This window comes from Idiotropiscis lumnitzeri, chromosome 6 (genome assembly GCF_059441095.1).
Source record: "Idiotropiscis lumnitzeri isolate Australia: NSW breed Sydney's pygmy pipehorse chromosome 6, RoL_Ilum_1.0, whole genome shotgun sequence".
Taxonomy (NCBI): domain Eukaryota; kingdom Metazoa; phylum Chordata; class Actinopteri; order Syngnathiformes; family Syngnathidae; genus Idiotropiscis; species Idiotropiscis lumnitzeri.
Genome location: NC_142396.1, coordinates 11428836 through 11441180, shown reverse-complemented (window position 1 = coordinate 11441180; position 12345 = coordinate 11428836). Strand labels below are relative to the sequence as shown.

The window sequence follows — 12345 nt, the reverse complement described above, 5'->3', positions numbered from 1 at the left end:
TTTGCTTCACAACCTTTTTGCAACTGTTTCTTAATACCCGTAATTGATCATTTCCACAGATTCCCGCCTTTTAATATCTAATGAGGATTATGTTGAAAGCCGCCCAGAAATATTTTCAGAGTAATTTTTTTAAGCGGAAGCGTCTCATTGCCAAATTTTGTTTCCATAAGCATGTATTTCGATTTTTTTTTTAAGAGAGCTGGTAAAAAATCTTGAATACAAATAAAAACTGTTACTTTTTTTTAATGTAAAAATGAAAACAAACAAAAAACAAACACCAAACGAGCTAAAATAAATTAATAAACGAAACGGAAAAAAAAGTCGATGTCTTTGTTCCGAGTAGTGTTTATTTTGTTGTAACACCAGTCATGGCCGTCCTACATTACGATTTTCCTAATTCGACTCATGATCACATTTTAGTCTCCTCTTAGGTAAGTCATTTAACTATTTAAGGGGTTGTAAATTTGGCACGTTTATAAGGTTCATGGTCAAATATCCTCGTGATTATTGCTTCGTGGAAGTTGCAAATCCAACTACTGTACTTTATTCCGATTTAAAAAAGTAAATCATTAAAGTGAAAACCAGGACTTTAACGCTCTTTTGAGTTTCATTCCATAACATAATCAACATCTATGACTAAAGGGTACCAACAGGTATGTTGTGTGGTGCGGTGTTCTATGGCTTTTTTAAAACATGCGCTTATATGCAAACCATAGAGAGATGTTTTTTATTTGAACATTTGACAAATGTAATTGTTGCCGTAGTTTAGTAATTCAAAATGAAAACTTGCATATTATATAGAGTCATGCGTGTCAGTAAAACATTTCATGATTTGAATGATTTAAAAAAAAAAAAAAACCCAAGTAGGATGATTATCACGAGAACGTCCAAAATTCACCTCCTAAAAATGTTGAATATTTCCCCTCAGGAACCCTTCTTTAACCCAAGTGTCATGTCAGATAAACGTCAGCGTGCCCGGGTGCAGGGTTCCTGGGCCAAACAGCCGAGGCCAGCAGGTTCTTTAAAATTCCATGTTCTCACTAACCCACTTAAGAATTGTTGTCTTATATGTTATCTCTTTATTTGGTGTGTAGTTACTCCCAGCCAAAATCCCAATCCAGCTGCCGCATCTTGGGGAGTACATCGACAGACGACACGAAATTTTGAGTTCCACCAGCCCATTAAGGTCTTACTGCATCGGAAGAAAAAGAAATTCCAACATAAGTGATTCTTATAGCACAAGATTTACTAAAAAAAAACATATGTACTGTCTTATTTACAGCTAGTTAGAGATGTTCCATCAGAGAAAGTTATTGAGTAAGTGTGAGATTTAAATAGAATAGCTCATTATTTTGGTGTAATACTGCTCACATAATATTTCTATTTGTTTTTTGCTTTCCACAGCCAGGCAGGTGATTATGAGATCAGCCATGGACCGTCAGGAGTGTCAAGGTCAGCAATGAAATGAATTCAAATGTCAATAATTCGTTCCCACCAAAAAACATGTTGGTTTTTTCTTGCGTGACTAACACTAAAATATTGCTGTGAAAAGTTTTTTCTACTTCATTTGAGTTATTTTGTTAAGTATATTAACCTTGATTATTATCTGTGTTTGTTTTATGCGTTCAGATTGCGTCTGGTGCCTGGCTTTCTTCCAGTACATGAGGCTGACTGGATGTTCAGTAAGCTGCTAGCAGAGCTCCCCTGGTCACAAAAAACCAACGTCAGACAAGGTGGGTATTGAAAGTCAACATTATGAGCGCACACTCGTCTAGTGAACGAATCATCTTTTCATGCCCCACTGACATTTCACCACCGTACAAATGCCTTCAATTTGCATCCACTTGCACAATCAGATTGAACTATCTCGAGCAGGGCTTCCCAAACTGGGGACTCAGGACAAGTGTAGCTTGGAAGTATCCCAAAATGGCCAGTTCAGACAGTGACATGTTATCGCATAAGTATGACATCCCAGCATGAATAAACGCTGGTGTAAAAAAACAAAAACAAAAAAAAAACAGGATTTAAGTCAATTTTTTTCCAAGAACAAAATGTGTGCCCCTCCCAAATATTGTCCTATTTATTTATTCTTTTAAGAATAAAGATGACTTTGCTGGAATATAAAAGCTTTTATACTTCTTTCTACTACTTTTCAAACATGTACTGTTTGTTTAAAATACTCCAAATGACTGGTCGTACTCTCATTTAGATGTTTTGTTTGTATGTTTGTGTGATTTTTTTCCCCCTTGTCCTTAGACAACAATAACAGTTTTGTTCTAATTTTTTGTGTTTGAAATAAATAAATATATAAATAAAGAGATAATGTGTGGGAAAAAAAATCTCTCATTAAAATGTGATTTTTATTTCTTATTATACTTTGGCTTAAATACATTTTGACTTTATGTTGAAAAAAAAAATCGTTATTCTTTTAAAATTGTGACTATTCACCCGGGAAATAAAATTAAAGTATGAGGAATTTCCAAATACCACAAGTATTAAAAAAAAATCAAACATGTACATGTTCCCCTCAAATTGTCAATATTCACTGCAATATTTAAATTCTGCCAGTAAGTGTAAGTAAACTTTCTGAACACAACCATATGTTCTTATTAGATTTTCTTGCGTCCTTTCATGATGATGACCATGCACGCCTTAATTTTTGTCTGAAATAATGTTGGAAAGTATAATTATGCAACCTCCCCATTAGGTGAGGCCTACGCAGAGCCAAGGCTGACCTGCTGGTTTGGAGAGTTACCCTACACATATTCTCGTTCCACCATGGCCGCCAATACAAAGGTCTTATAACATTGAATACTTTACCAACACTGCTTCCACAAATGACCTTCTTGAAAATATTTGTAATTACCTCTCGATGCCACTGATGGTGGCAATGCACTACTTGTGTGTATTTCTCAACTTACTTCAACGTACTTATACTTGAGACGTTGCGTTGTCACAAAATGACTGACTTGTGGCTATCCGGCTGTCCCGCCTAGTGGCATCCGCTATTGTTGAACCTTCGCCGAGCGGTTTCCGATGCAAGCGGTGGCGGCGACGAGCGCTTCAACTCGCTGCTGTGCAACCTGTATCGCGACGGACACGACAGCATCGGCTGGCACAGCGATGACGAGGCTTCACTGGGCCATCAGCCCGTCATCGCCTCGCTTAGCTTGGGTGACAGCAGGGTGTTCAGCCTACGCAAGAAGCCGCCTCCGGTAACACACACACACAATTGTGCTTGAAGACTTTTTTGGGGGGGGATTATTTGTCTTCTATTTTATGTTTCACAATTCTTGGGAGGTATCGGGCTAGTCTAGGATCTCGTCCATGCCACAATGTGGGCTGGTATGATAATGAAATTCGTTGAGTCCTTTTGAAAATGCTCTAATCACTTCTTTCACCCATTAAAAAAGAACTTTCACGCAATATTTCAAATGTATTCTTGTGAAGATGGGGGAAAAAGTGACTATTGTATGATGACATCTTTTATTAAAAAAACAAAATGTCATCAAAATCCAACTCTATTCTTATCATTTGAAGACACTCAAGTCAAGTCAAGTATGTTTTATTTGTATAGCCCTTAATCTCTTATTTATTTTTTTTCCCATTGTGATACATCACGGCTATCAGAGTGAGAGTTATATGGATTTTTAGCCATGAGTGTCTGGCCATGGCCCGGTGTATTGTGCTTTGTGTATTTTCTGTATGGTTGTGTCCGTACATGGTGTTCCTAGAACAAACTCAGTGCTGTGTTTATAATGCATTTTCATCTTTATGTCTTAGGAAGAAAATGGTGACTACACTTATGTGGAGCGTATTAAGGTTCCTCTGGGTCACGGCACTCTTCTTTTGATGGAAGGAGCCGCACAGGATGACTGGCAGGTACCACTCCGAAATAAGTATGTGTGTACTGTGTGTGCGTGTTTGAAAGTTGTGCGCACATGGTAAAGTACATAGTAAGTCAATGGATGCTCATTATTCGTCAGAGCCTCACTTGGTTTATTTTGAAAGGCGTCTTTGTGGTTCTCAGCACCAGGTGGCAAAGGAGTACCATGACCGCGGCCCTCGCATCAACTTGACCTTCAGGAGCATCTTCCCCGAGCCACAGGGCCACCGGCCGGGCACCAAACTGTGCTTTACCAACCGCCAAGCAGACATGAACGCCACAAACTAGAACGCAGCAACAACAAAAAAGGAATTGCACTGTTTGAAAGTTTTATTTTTCAGTTTTGCAAAGAGGAACCCGAAGCACAATTCAGTCTGACAAAGGTGATAAGTGTGCATATTGGCGTTACATGAGGTCAGCACTGAATTATCTGGTTTTATTTAATGTGTAGAGTAGAAGTGGCTCCTACTGATGTTAAAAAAAATACTTGATGAGTTTGTACCTTTTCCTCCCCTCTTTTTGGATGAGTGCATGTTTACTTGCAATAATAAATAAATGAACACATTTGAGACTTTCAGTTGGAAAGGTCAATGAAAGGAAAAATCCTGTTGTTTCCGGTTAAAACGTAACCTTTTGATGTAAAATAAGTATACCATATTACTGCCGTCAATTTATTGTTTTCTGTACTATTAAATACGTCACTTCCGGTCACGTGACGGCACTTCCGGTTCCGCGACGTCCCCACCGGTCAAAATACGTCACTTCCGGTTTCGTGACGTCATTTCTGGTCAAAATACGTCGATTCCGGTTTCGTAACGTCACTTCCGGTTTCGCGACGTCACTTCGCCTCCGCCTTCACACAATTATTGTAGTTTTCTGTGAAACTTTTTATCCAATCAGAATTCAGCTAGCTTGTGTTGCCAGGTCGATTTCACATTATCAAAGGCACGTACGATTCATACAAGGCCTTCAGAATGAAGTGTGCTGGCGTGTGTAACATTCATTTACTGTATGCTGTTCAACCACTTATATAATCTCATCATAAGTGTAAATGGTTGTAGCATGTAAAAAGGCACTTCATGGCAAGTTAAGCAAGACGCTTCTATGCTTTGCCCAAACATGGTTTGCTTTTATAAAGCTTCGGTTGAATTCATGATTGATCTTCCAGTTTGGACGATAGGTGTGATTGCACCTGCATCTGATAATTAATACATTTGCTTCTACTACGTGGTAATATCGCTGAATATAGTCTAAAGAAAGTCATGTTAGCATGACTTTCAGCTTAGCTCACCTTTAGCCTAGCAAGTGCTTAAGCTTAGAAAGTTTGCATTCATGTGAGCACTCAACACTCTGAGAGGCTCTTATTGAAAGAATAAAAAAAAACCAATCACTGTCAAGATTTACTGAACAGTTTGAAAATCATCCAAAAATAGTCATTACACCATATCCATGTTCAAGGCTGATATGTTAAAATATAGTCAAAACTCTTACAATGTCCAAAAAGGTTCATGTTTCAGAATTTGAATTTAACAAAGGAGGTTTAAGGCACCCTGTGTTATCATTACACAAAATATGTACACATTGTTTCAAGTTACAAACAAAAATGCGGAACACATTATTGCACTACATTGTGCTTTTGTAAACGCAGTTCACACGTTTGGCACGCCGTTCAGGTCCACTCGATATGAGCAACAAGGCTGGATTCACACTATGTGTCAAGTGACGCATTTGGGGTATGAGCCATGGCAATGTAGGAGAAGAAATAAAACATGCATGGAATTGAACTCTTAGGCTCGGAATAATGCAAAAAAACCTGATAAATTATATTTATCTGCTTATGGGTTCTGCATTATTTCACGTGTAATTTGAGTGTAAATACAGCCAGGTGTGATATCGTCCACTTGAATTGCTCATAGAAATAGAGGAGGGGATCAGATATAGGCAATAAAATCAATTAGTTACTTGAACCTGTAGTGTGAATCCAGCCTGAGTGAACAATACAGAAATAATAAACACACACACACACTCAAAACATAAATTAACTTAAAAAACAACAGTACAGACTCATTAAATACAATTTGATACACACAACTGTCTATTTACTAGACCACAGCCATGGTATCGTCAACTTCCACATATTCATGGTTCACTATTCACGAAATTGTTCAACAATCCTAGGAGGTTACTGTCCCATCACTGGTGAGCTATTTTTAAATTACTCGTGGTCCTACCTGGTGTTACCTAGGGTCACCACGTTGATAATCCCTGCGGTACAGTAATATTTGACTCCTCATTGTTTAACCAGGTAAGGCAATTGAGACCAGTCTCCCATTTACAACCTGGGGGCAATTTAGAGTTCAGTATCTTGCCCAAGGACACTTCAACAGCAGTTGGAGCTGGGAATCCAACCACTGGCCCTTTGGTCATTGGACGACCCGCTCAACTACCTGAGCCGCAGCCACCCTTACAGATGGCACCAAGGCACTACTTTTCTATTAGATGGCGCTTTGGCCTGTCAAATGGAAGTTACTCCCATTGTTTGAACATTGGCACAAAGTTGCCAAAATATGGCATCACAACAGTACTTTTCTATTATACAAGCGTTTGTCGCCATCCCCCGGAATCTTTTGTTATTAGAAAGAGCACAAAAACTGGGAAGAAGTCTCAGCAAATATCTGGGGGAAGGTCCACAGGAATAAAAACAAAAAGGTAAAATTGTGAATAGTGAACTGCAAATGTGAGGGAGAACACTAACTAAAGATGTTGGTTTGTTTCTCAGTGTGTCTCAAATGAGGTTGAAAACACTAATTAATTACCATAAAACCAAACGAAACAGTAACAATTAGTGGGAAAACTTTTTGGGGGTATGAATTTAAGTTGACAAGTGCTTATGATGTTAAAGGCCAACTTTTAAAAAAGACAAGGCATTGTATTGCACGTGATGTTCAAAATATTCAGCATTATGAAATCCAAAAAGGCGCGTTCTATCCTGGCTCGGGTCCACCAGTACCAAAGGTGCCTGTCCCGGTTCTGTTAGACATGACGGTGGAGGATGAGACGCTTCCGTCTGCTGGCGAGGCTTCGCCACTGTGTTGGGTTTTGAAGTAAATAACGTAAAACAAGGGCAGGACGATGCCGATGAGCAGCATGGCCACCACGGCGTTCCACCACTGGATGCCCCAGTCCGCCCCCTGGCCCTTCTGTCCTTTGATGACAGACCTTTTGGGTCCATCATCCAACAGATCCATGTCGAAGTCGTCCCTGTTCGGGATCAACTTCTCCGTGTCGTTATCCACCTCGATGAGGAAGTCCGTCACCTGGTGTCTATTCGGCTGGGCCTTGACTGGCGTTTCCTTGAAAGAGTCAATTGGATTTGCATGCGATTCCATTAAAAAACTGTGCTTTGGAATGGGAATTTTGATTGTTTTCAGTGCAAATAAATCCTGCTCCTGTATGAGGTTGTTCACACGCTTTATGTCTGCCACCTGTTCAAAGAAAGAAGTGCCAAGTTTAATTAAGCAAGTTACACGCAGACAGCTTTTGACATGGAAGATGGCGACCCCAAATTAACAAAAAATGACTGCTGCTCAGGTGCACATTAATTAGGCAAAATCAAATTTTATCTGATTACCCGATGGGATAATCATTAGAATACTTGATTCTAGAAATATTTGTAAGCTATAGCCCTATGTCACTACCCTACCTTGCATCCGTACTGCAAGGCCAGCTTATTGAGATTGTCGCCGTCCATCACGTCCCGTTCCAGCAGGTGGCAACTGCCCAGCCTGTCCTGCTCCGACTCTTGGAACGCCAGAGGTCTCATTTCCATCAAGCCCAGCTCCTCCTCTTCCTCCTCATCCGACGATGCGGCCATGCCGTTGGCTTTCCTCTTGAACATGTAAACCTGTCCGTCGGCACTGGCGTGGACGTCCACAGGGGCCTGGAACGCATGCGGCACATGCTCCCCGCGCCGCATCTTTCAACACTGGCCTGGAAAAAAAAATGTCAACAAAAAGGAGAATTCTCAACATAAATTGTAAGAGAAGAATAAAGGCGCGGCGGACTCCTATACACGACTGTACACTCACTCCATTAGGGCTGTAATTTGTTTTTCATTGGATTGTTTTATATTAATGGCTTAGAGGTGTTTCTGCACTCACACTCGCATGGTTCCTAAATCTTAAAATTGTGTCTCAGCTCACACAACAGGGGGTACATTTATCTGCTTTGTTCATTTGCACTGATGTTTTTTGCCCCCCTGAGGATAAAGACGTCTACATTCTCTCATGTGTGTGGTATGTTCTATTTTTTACAGTGCTTTTTTGTTTTACCTACAGTGTGACTAAAGTGTTCAAATGTGATTTATAACGTGATTGCACGTACAGTTAATAAAGGTTTCATGACAGCAAGCGTGATCCTGGTTTGTATAATGAATCAATTGTGTATTTCTTAAATATTAACACTGAAAGGACACTGGGTGTTAAATTTAACTGGTTGGTTCATAACAAACTAAAATATAGTTGCACAAACGTTTATTGCAACCTTTATTATATTATGTAGGGGACACCTGCTCGCATGTCATTTGTAGAACAATTGTATTTCGAGTATTAACTTTGGAAATGGAGGTCTGACGGGCTGTCACCATGGTAACATTTGACTCGATTTGGACATTGTTGGTAACTGCCTGTAGCTATAATATAAAAAAAGGTGGACACGGCTACTAGTCGCCCATATTAACATGTAATATGTGTATATATTATGTTTGGCATTACCATGTTCAGCTGGTAGGCTAAATGACGTAAGGGCTGACGAGTCCCACTTGTGTTCAGGCAGCTGGATGACAGCCGTTTACGTAAGCTACGCGTTCGTCTCGTTAGCACATGTAGCTTCGCTAGCCTTGTTAGCGCATACTGTCGTAACATGTTCACCCAACGCGGCGCGTAGCCAACGTCATGTGTGGCACTTCTGTACGGGTGTGTTCAAGAGTACCCCCGCCTCCCAAAACTCAACTATGAATTTACCCACAATTTCGTGGCTCCAATTTAGTTACCTTAAAGGGAAAAGCGACAGAACGCACCACACTCGTTATGCTCTTCAACCCCTTCGCGAGCTAGTTTAAGCTAACTAACTTCAAGTTGGCGTGAGTGACGTCAGTTAGGCCGCCTTCTATGGTTTTTAAAAGCGGACACATTTGGCCTTAGAGTCATTACCGCCACTCTATGTTCAGTCATAGAACTGCAACCTGTTTCAAGAATAATAAATAAATGCTTTATTAAACAAATCGCACATACAACGGCAGTAAATACTACAGAAATGTTAATGTTGAACAATTTATATTTTACACATGCAGTCAAAGTCTTCTTGACCTTTTTGTTCTGGCAGGCACCGATTGAATGTAATTATAATTCAAATACTGATTAAATCCTGAAAAAGATGTTTGTGATTTGCAGATTTATCATAAGGACTTTCTTATTGCCACCTTTTGATTTTACTCTTTACAAAATAAAAATGCCCAGAAAACAATTATAAGAGTTGCCACAAAAAATACATCCTTTCGTAGTTTAAAAGTGAGCTCACGGTGCCAAAAATGTGATTCAAGCAACATAACATAAAAAATCAGACAATTCAGTTCAATTTCAGAAGAAACACTCATGTTCAGAAGTAGACTTGGCATTTTAATGTATTATTAGTCTTGTTGGCCTACTAAATGTGATATTTTTTTCGAGTGCTCCTATGCAGCTGAAACAGGTAGCGTTCATGTAACATTTTAATATAACATTGCGACTTGAGTAATGAACGGGAATACTTTTGACACCTCTTCAGTGATGTGCATTTCTCCATTAAAAGAGTCAATATGAATCTCGATTGGTGTGATAAGATTCAAGGACGATCCATTTTACCGTGGAACGATTCTGTTCGATTAGATTCACTTTCATCCTTTACATAAAAAACTATTTCATGTCAATCTTAGGGTATGCTCTATTTTGCAATGTTGTCCTGGAAGTTTCTGTCTTTAATACGCAATGTGAAAGGGGCAACAAGATATCTGCTTAATCCCGTGGTTAGGGTCAAACTGATCAATTTTACAGTAAAAAAAAGTAGTTTCAGCTTTGCTTAAGTTAGTCAAACTGAATAATTGTTTATGCATACATATAAATATTATCTCCCCTATTGGAATGATGCATTTTACATAATTACGTGTAACCTCGCCAGTATGTCATTGGCTGCACTCTTGATATGTTGTTGCAGCCTTTGGCCACCTGAGGACTCCGCAGGATAACAAAAACACGGTTGCTCTTGGGCTTGACCCATTAAAACCCACCACAGTGTTTCTCTTAATTTGCAATAATTACACAGCTGAAAAATGTTACTGTTTAAACGGTTGCAAGCTTCACAGCATTGAAATGTCTCATTGTTTTCCTCGCTTAACACAAACTGTTTTGGTAATGACTTTTGAGAATGAGAATGATTTTTGTCGTCATTGTAGGTGCAGACTGAAAAGTGGAGAGAAACCTGCTATGATGTCACAACTCCCTCATCCATTATATGGTAGGATATCTAAATGCAGAAAGAGAGCACAATTGAGATACATTTACACAAAGGGTGAATATATATATTTTTCCGTCTTTTAACTTTAATCTTGAAAAAAAACATACACCCACACTGATTCTTTTAATGTAAAAATATTAGCACTTTAATTTAGAAAATATCTGACTTTATCTCTATCTCTGATATTGCTACTTTCATCTAAAAATTATCTCTTCAGATTCTGATTGAAATCTTGTAGTGTAACGTTTCCTCTTTTGTGATAATAAAATATAAACAGAGTATATTCTAGCTGACAATTTTGGATAATTAAGGTTGCATCAGGAGCATTGTTGCTATTTAAAAAAAATATATAATAGGCAGATGAACAAAATTTGAACAAGGAAATTTGTAGGTTTTAGGTCAGTTTGTGTGCTTGAGTGTACACAGTTTTGACTTAACTAGAATGTATTCCTCCATCAGTATAATTTGCCCCCCAAGTCCCCATTTGATAGAGAGCTAAACTATGAGCAGTTCTGGCTAATAGCAGTCATGCATATTCTAGTGTTATCCTCCGCACATGCGTAGCCACTCAGCTGGAAAGCACCAATGACCTCCAGTTGACTCCCGAGTCCACAGTTGACTCCCAACGCTAATCAGATATTGTGTCCAAATGCTCCGTTTCATTTGCAAAACAACACGGGTTATTGGACTACACTTAGATTTTTGATTATTTTAACATTGATTGCTGCCAAAGTATCATTTCTATTTTTGATTTTTTCTGAAATTGCTCAACCTTGCCAAAAAGTTGCATCTCACAAATTCGAGCCTTCTACTTGACGAAGGCGTTAACGATCATAAGGGTAATGTTGCCTTAGAGGGGCAGATCATCATATCATTTACATTGCATTCAGATGCGGCGTGGAACGTGTATGATGAGCAACAAAGCGGCATAATGTGCTATATTTCAGGGCCACTGAACAGCTTGTCGCGCACACACACACTCACCTAACTACACACACGCACACACACACACACACACACACACACACACACACACACACCCAGAGAGAGAGAGAGAGAGAGAGAGAGAGAGAGAGAGAGAGAGAGAGAGAGAGAGAGAGAGAGAGAGAGAGAGATATGGGGGGTGCAAAACAACAGCAACAGAGTGGGCCTCTTATTTAAATAATTCAAAGGAAACGGTCAAATATTTATGGGGGTGAAAGATTCATGGTTGCCACATCTATGAACTTATTGCTGTGTGGCTGCATTATAGTTGACCCCCCCCAGAAAAAAAACCTCACATGAATATACAACTCTCACAGTAGCTTGAGTTACTCTTTTGTGAACGCAGTTCCACAATCTAAGTGTTGGAACATTATGCAAAGTTCAATCACATGCTAAGGATGGACATTTGACAAAATTTGACATTGAGAAAAACAATATTAAATAATTGCTTAGTGTGAGTGTAAAATTAAATGAATATACTTATAATAGATAAATATTTGGAATACATAAATTCATACAGCCATTATTTCAAAACTCTTATCATTACAAATATATGTAAAAATATTATTTGCAATATGTAAATATTATTCTGTGTTTTATTTAGAAAATACTGTGTATTAGCCTCCCATAATTATTCATATTTTGGCCAAATCTTTAGTATTTTAAAATTTGGTCTAGAAAAATTACAATTACAGTTATTACTGATCTCAATAAATTTATTTTAAAACCATGTTTAAAATACAATGCAATAATTATGTGAAATAATTTCACATTTATGAATTACGTATCTGCATATCTTTGAATAAATAAACAAACAAATAAAGACAATATTTTGCATAACACAATGGGCCCTATTTCCATAGACTGCGCACCTGCGGTGAGGTGCAAATTGGGCATACCGGCAGAGCATATGGAGTCTCGTTGGG

At 38.8% G+C, this 12345-nt stretch overlaps 2 protein-coding genes across 5 annotated transcripts in view; one reads left to right on the top strand and one right to left on the bottom strand.

Annotated features, from left to right (window-relative positions):
- The first annotated feature begins 929 nt into the window (after positions 1–929).
- Positions 930–4463, top strand: alkbh3 (alkB homolog 3, alpha-ketoglutarate dependent dioxygenase). Its single transcript, XM_088299569.1, has 8 exons — positions 930–1186; positions 1283–1317; positions 1405–1452; positions 1630–1733; positions 2708–2796; positions 2997–3215; positions 3784–3882; positions 4031–4463. Exons 1-8 carry the CDS (start codon positions 953–955, stop codon positions 4172–4174), a joined length of 972 nt encoding a protein of 323 aa, XP_088155695.1. The 5' UTR covers positions 930–952; the 3' UTR covers positions 4175–4463.
- Positions 4464–5273: 810 nt separating this feature from the next.
- Positions 5274–12345, bottom strand: part of lysmd4 (LysM, putative peptidoglycan-binding, domain containing 4) — a 42229-nt gene continuing 35157 nt past the window's right edge. Inside the window, exons 1-3 of one of the 4 annotated variants that reach the window (XM_088299565.1) lie at positions 8937–9046; positions 7590–7876; positions 5274–7371 (exon numbers count right to left, since the gene is read on the bottom strand). In XM_088299565.1, the coding sequence (XP_088155691.1) occupies positions 6871–7371; positions 7590–7862 (774 nt within the window). In that variant the 5' untranslated portion in view covers positions 7863–7876; positions 8937–9046 and the 3' untranslated portion in view covers positions 5274–6870. The other 3 variants (XM_088299568.1, XM_088299566.1, XM_088299567.1) reach the window with 3 other exon arrangements.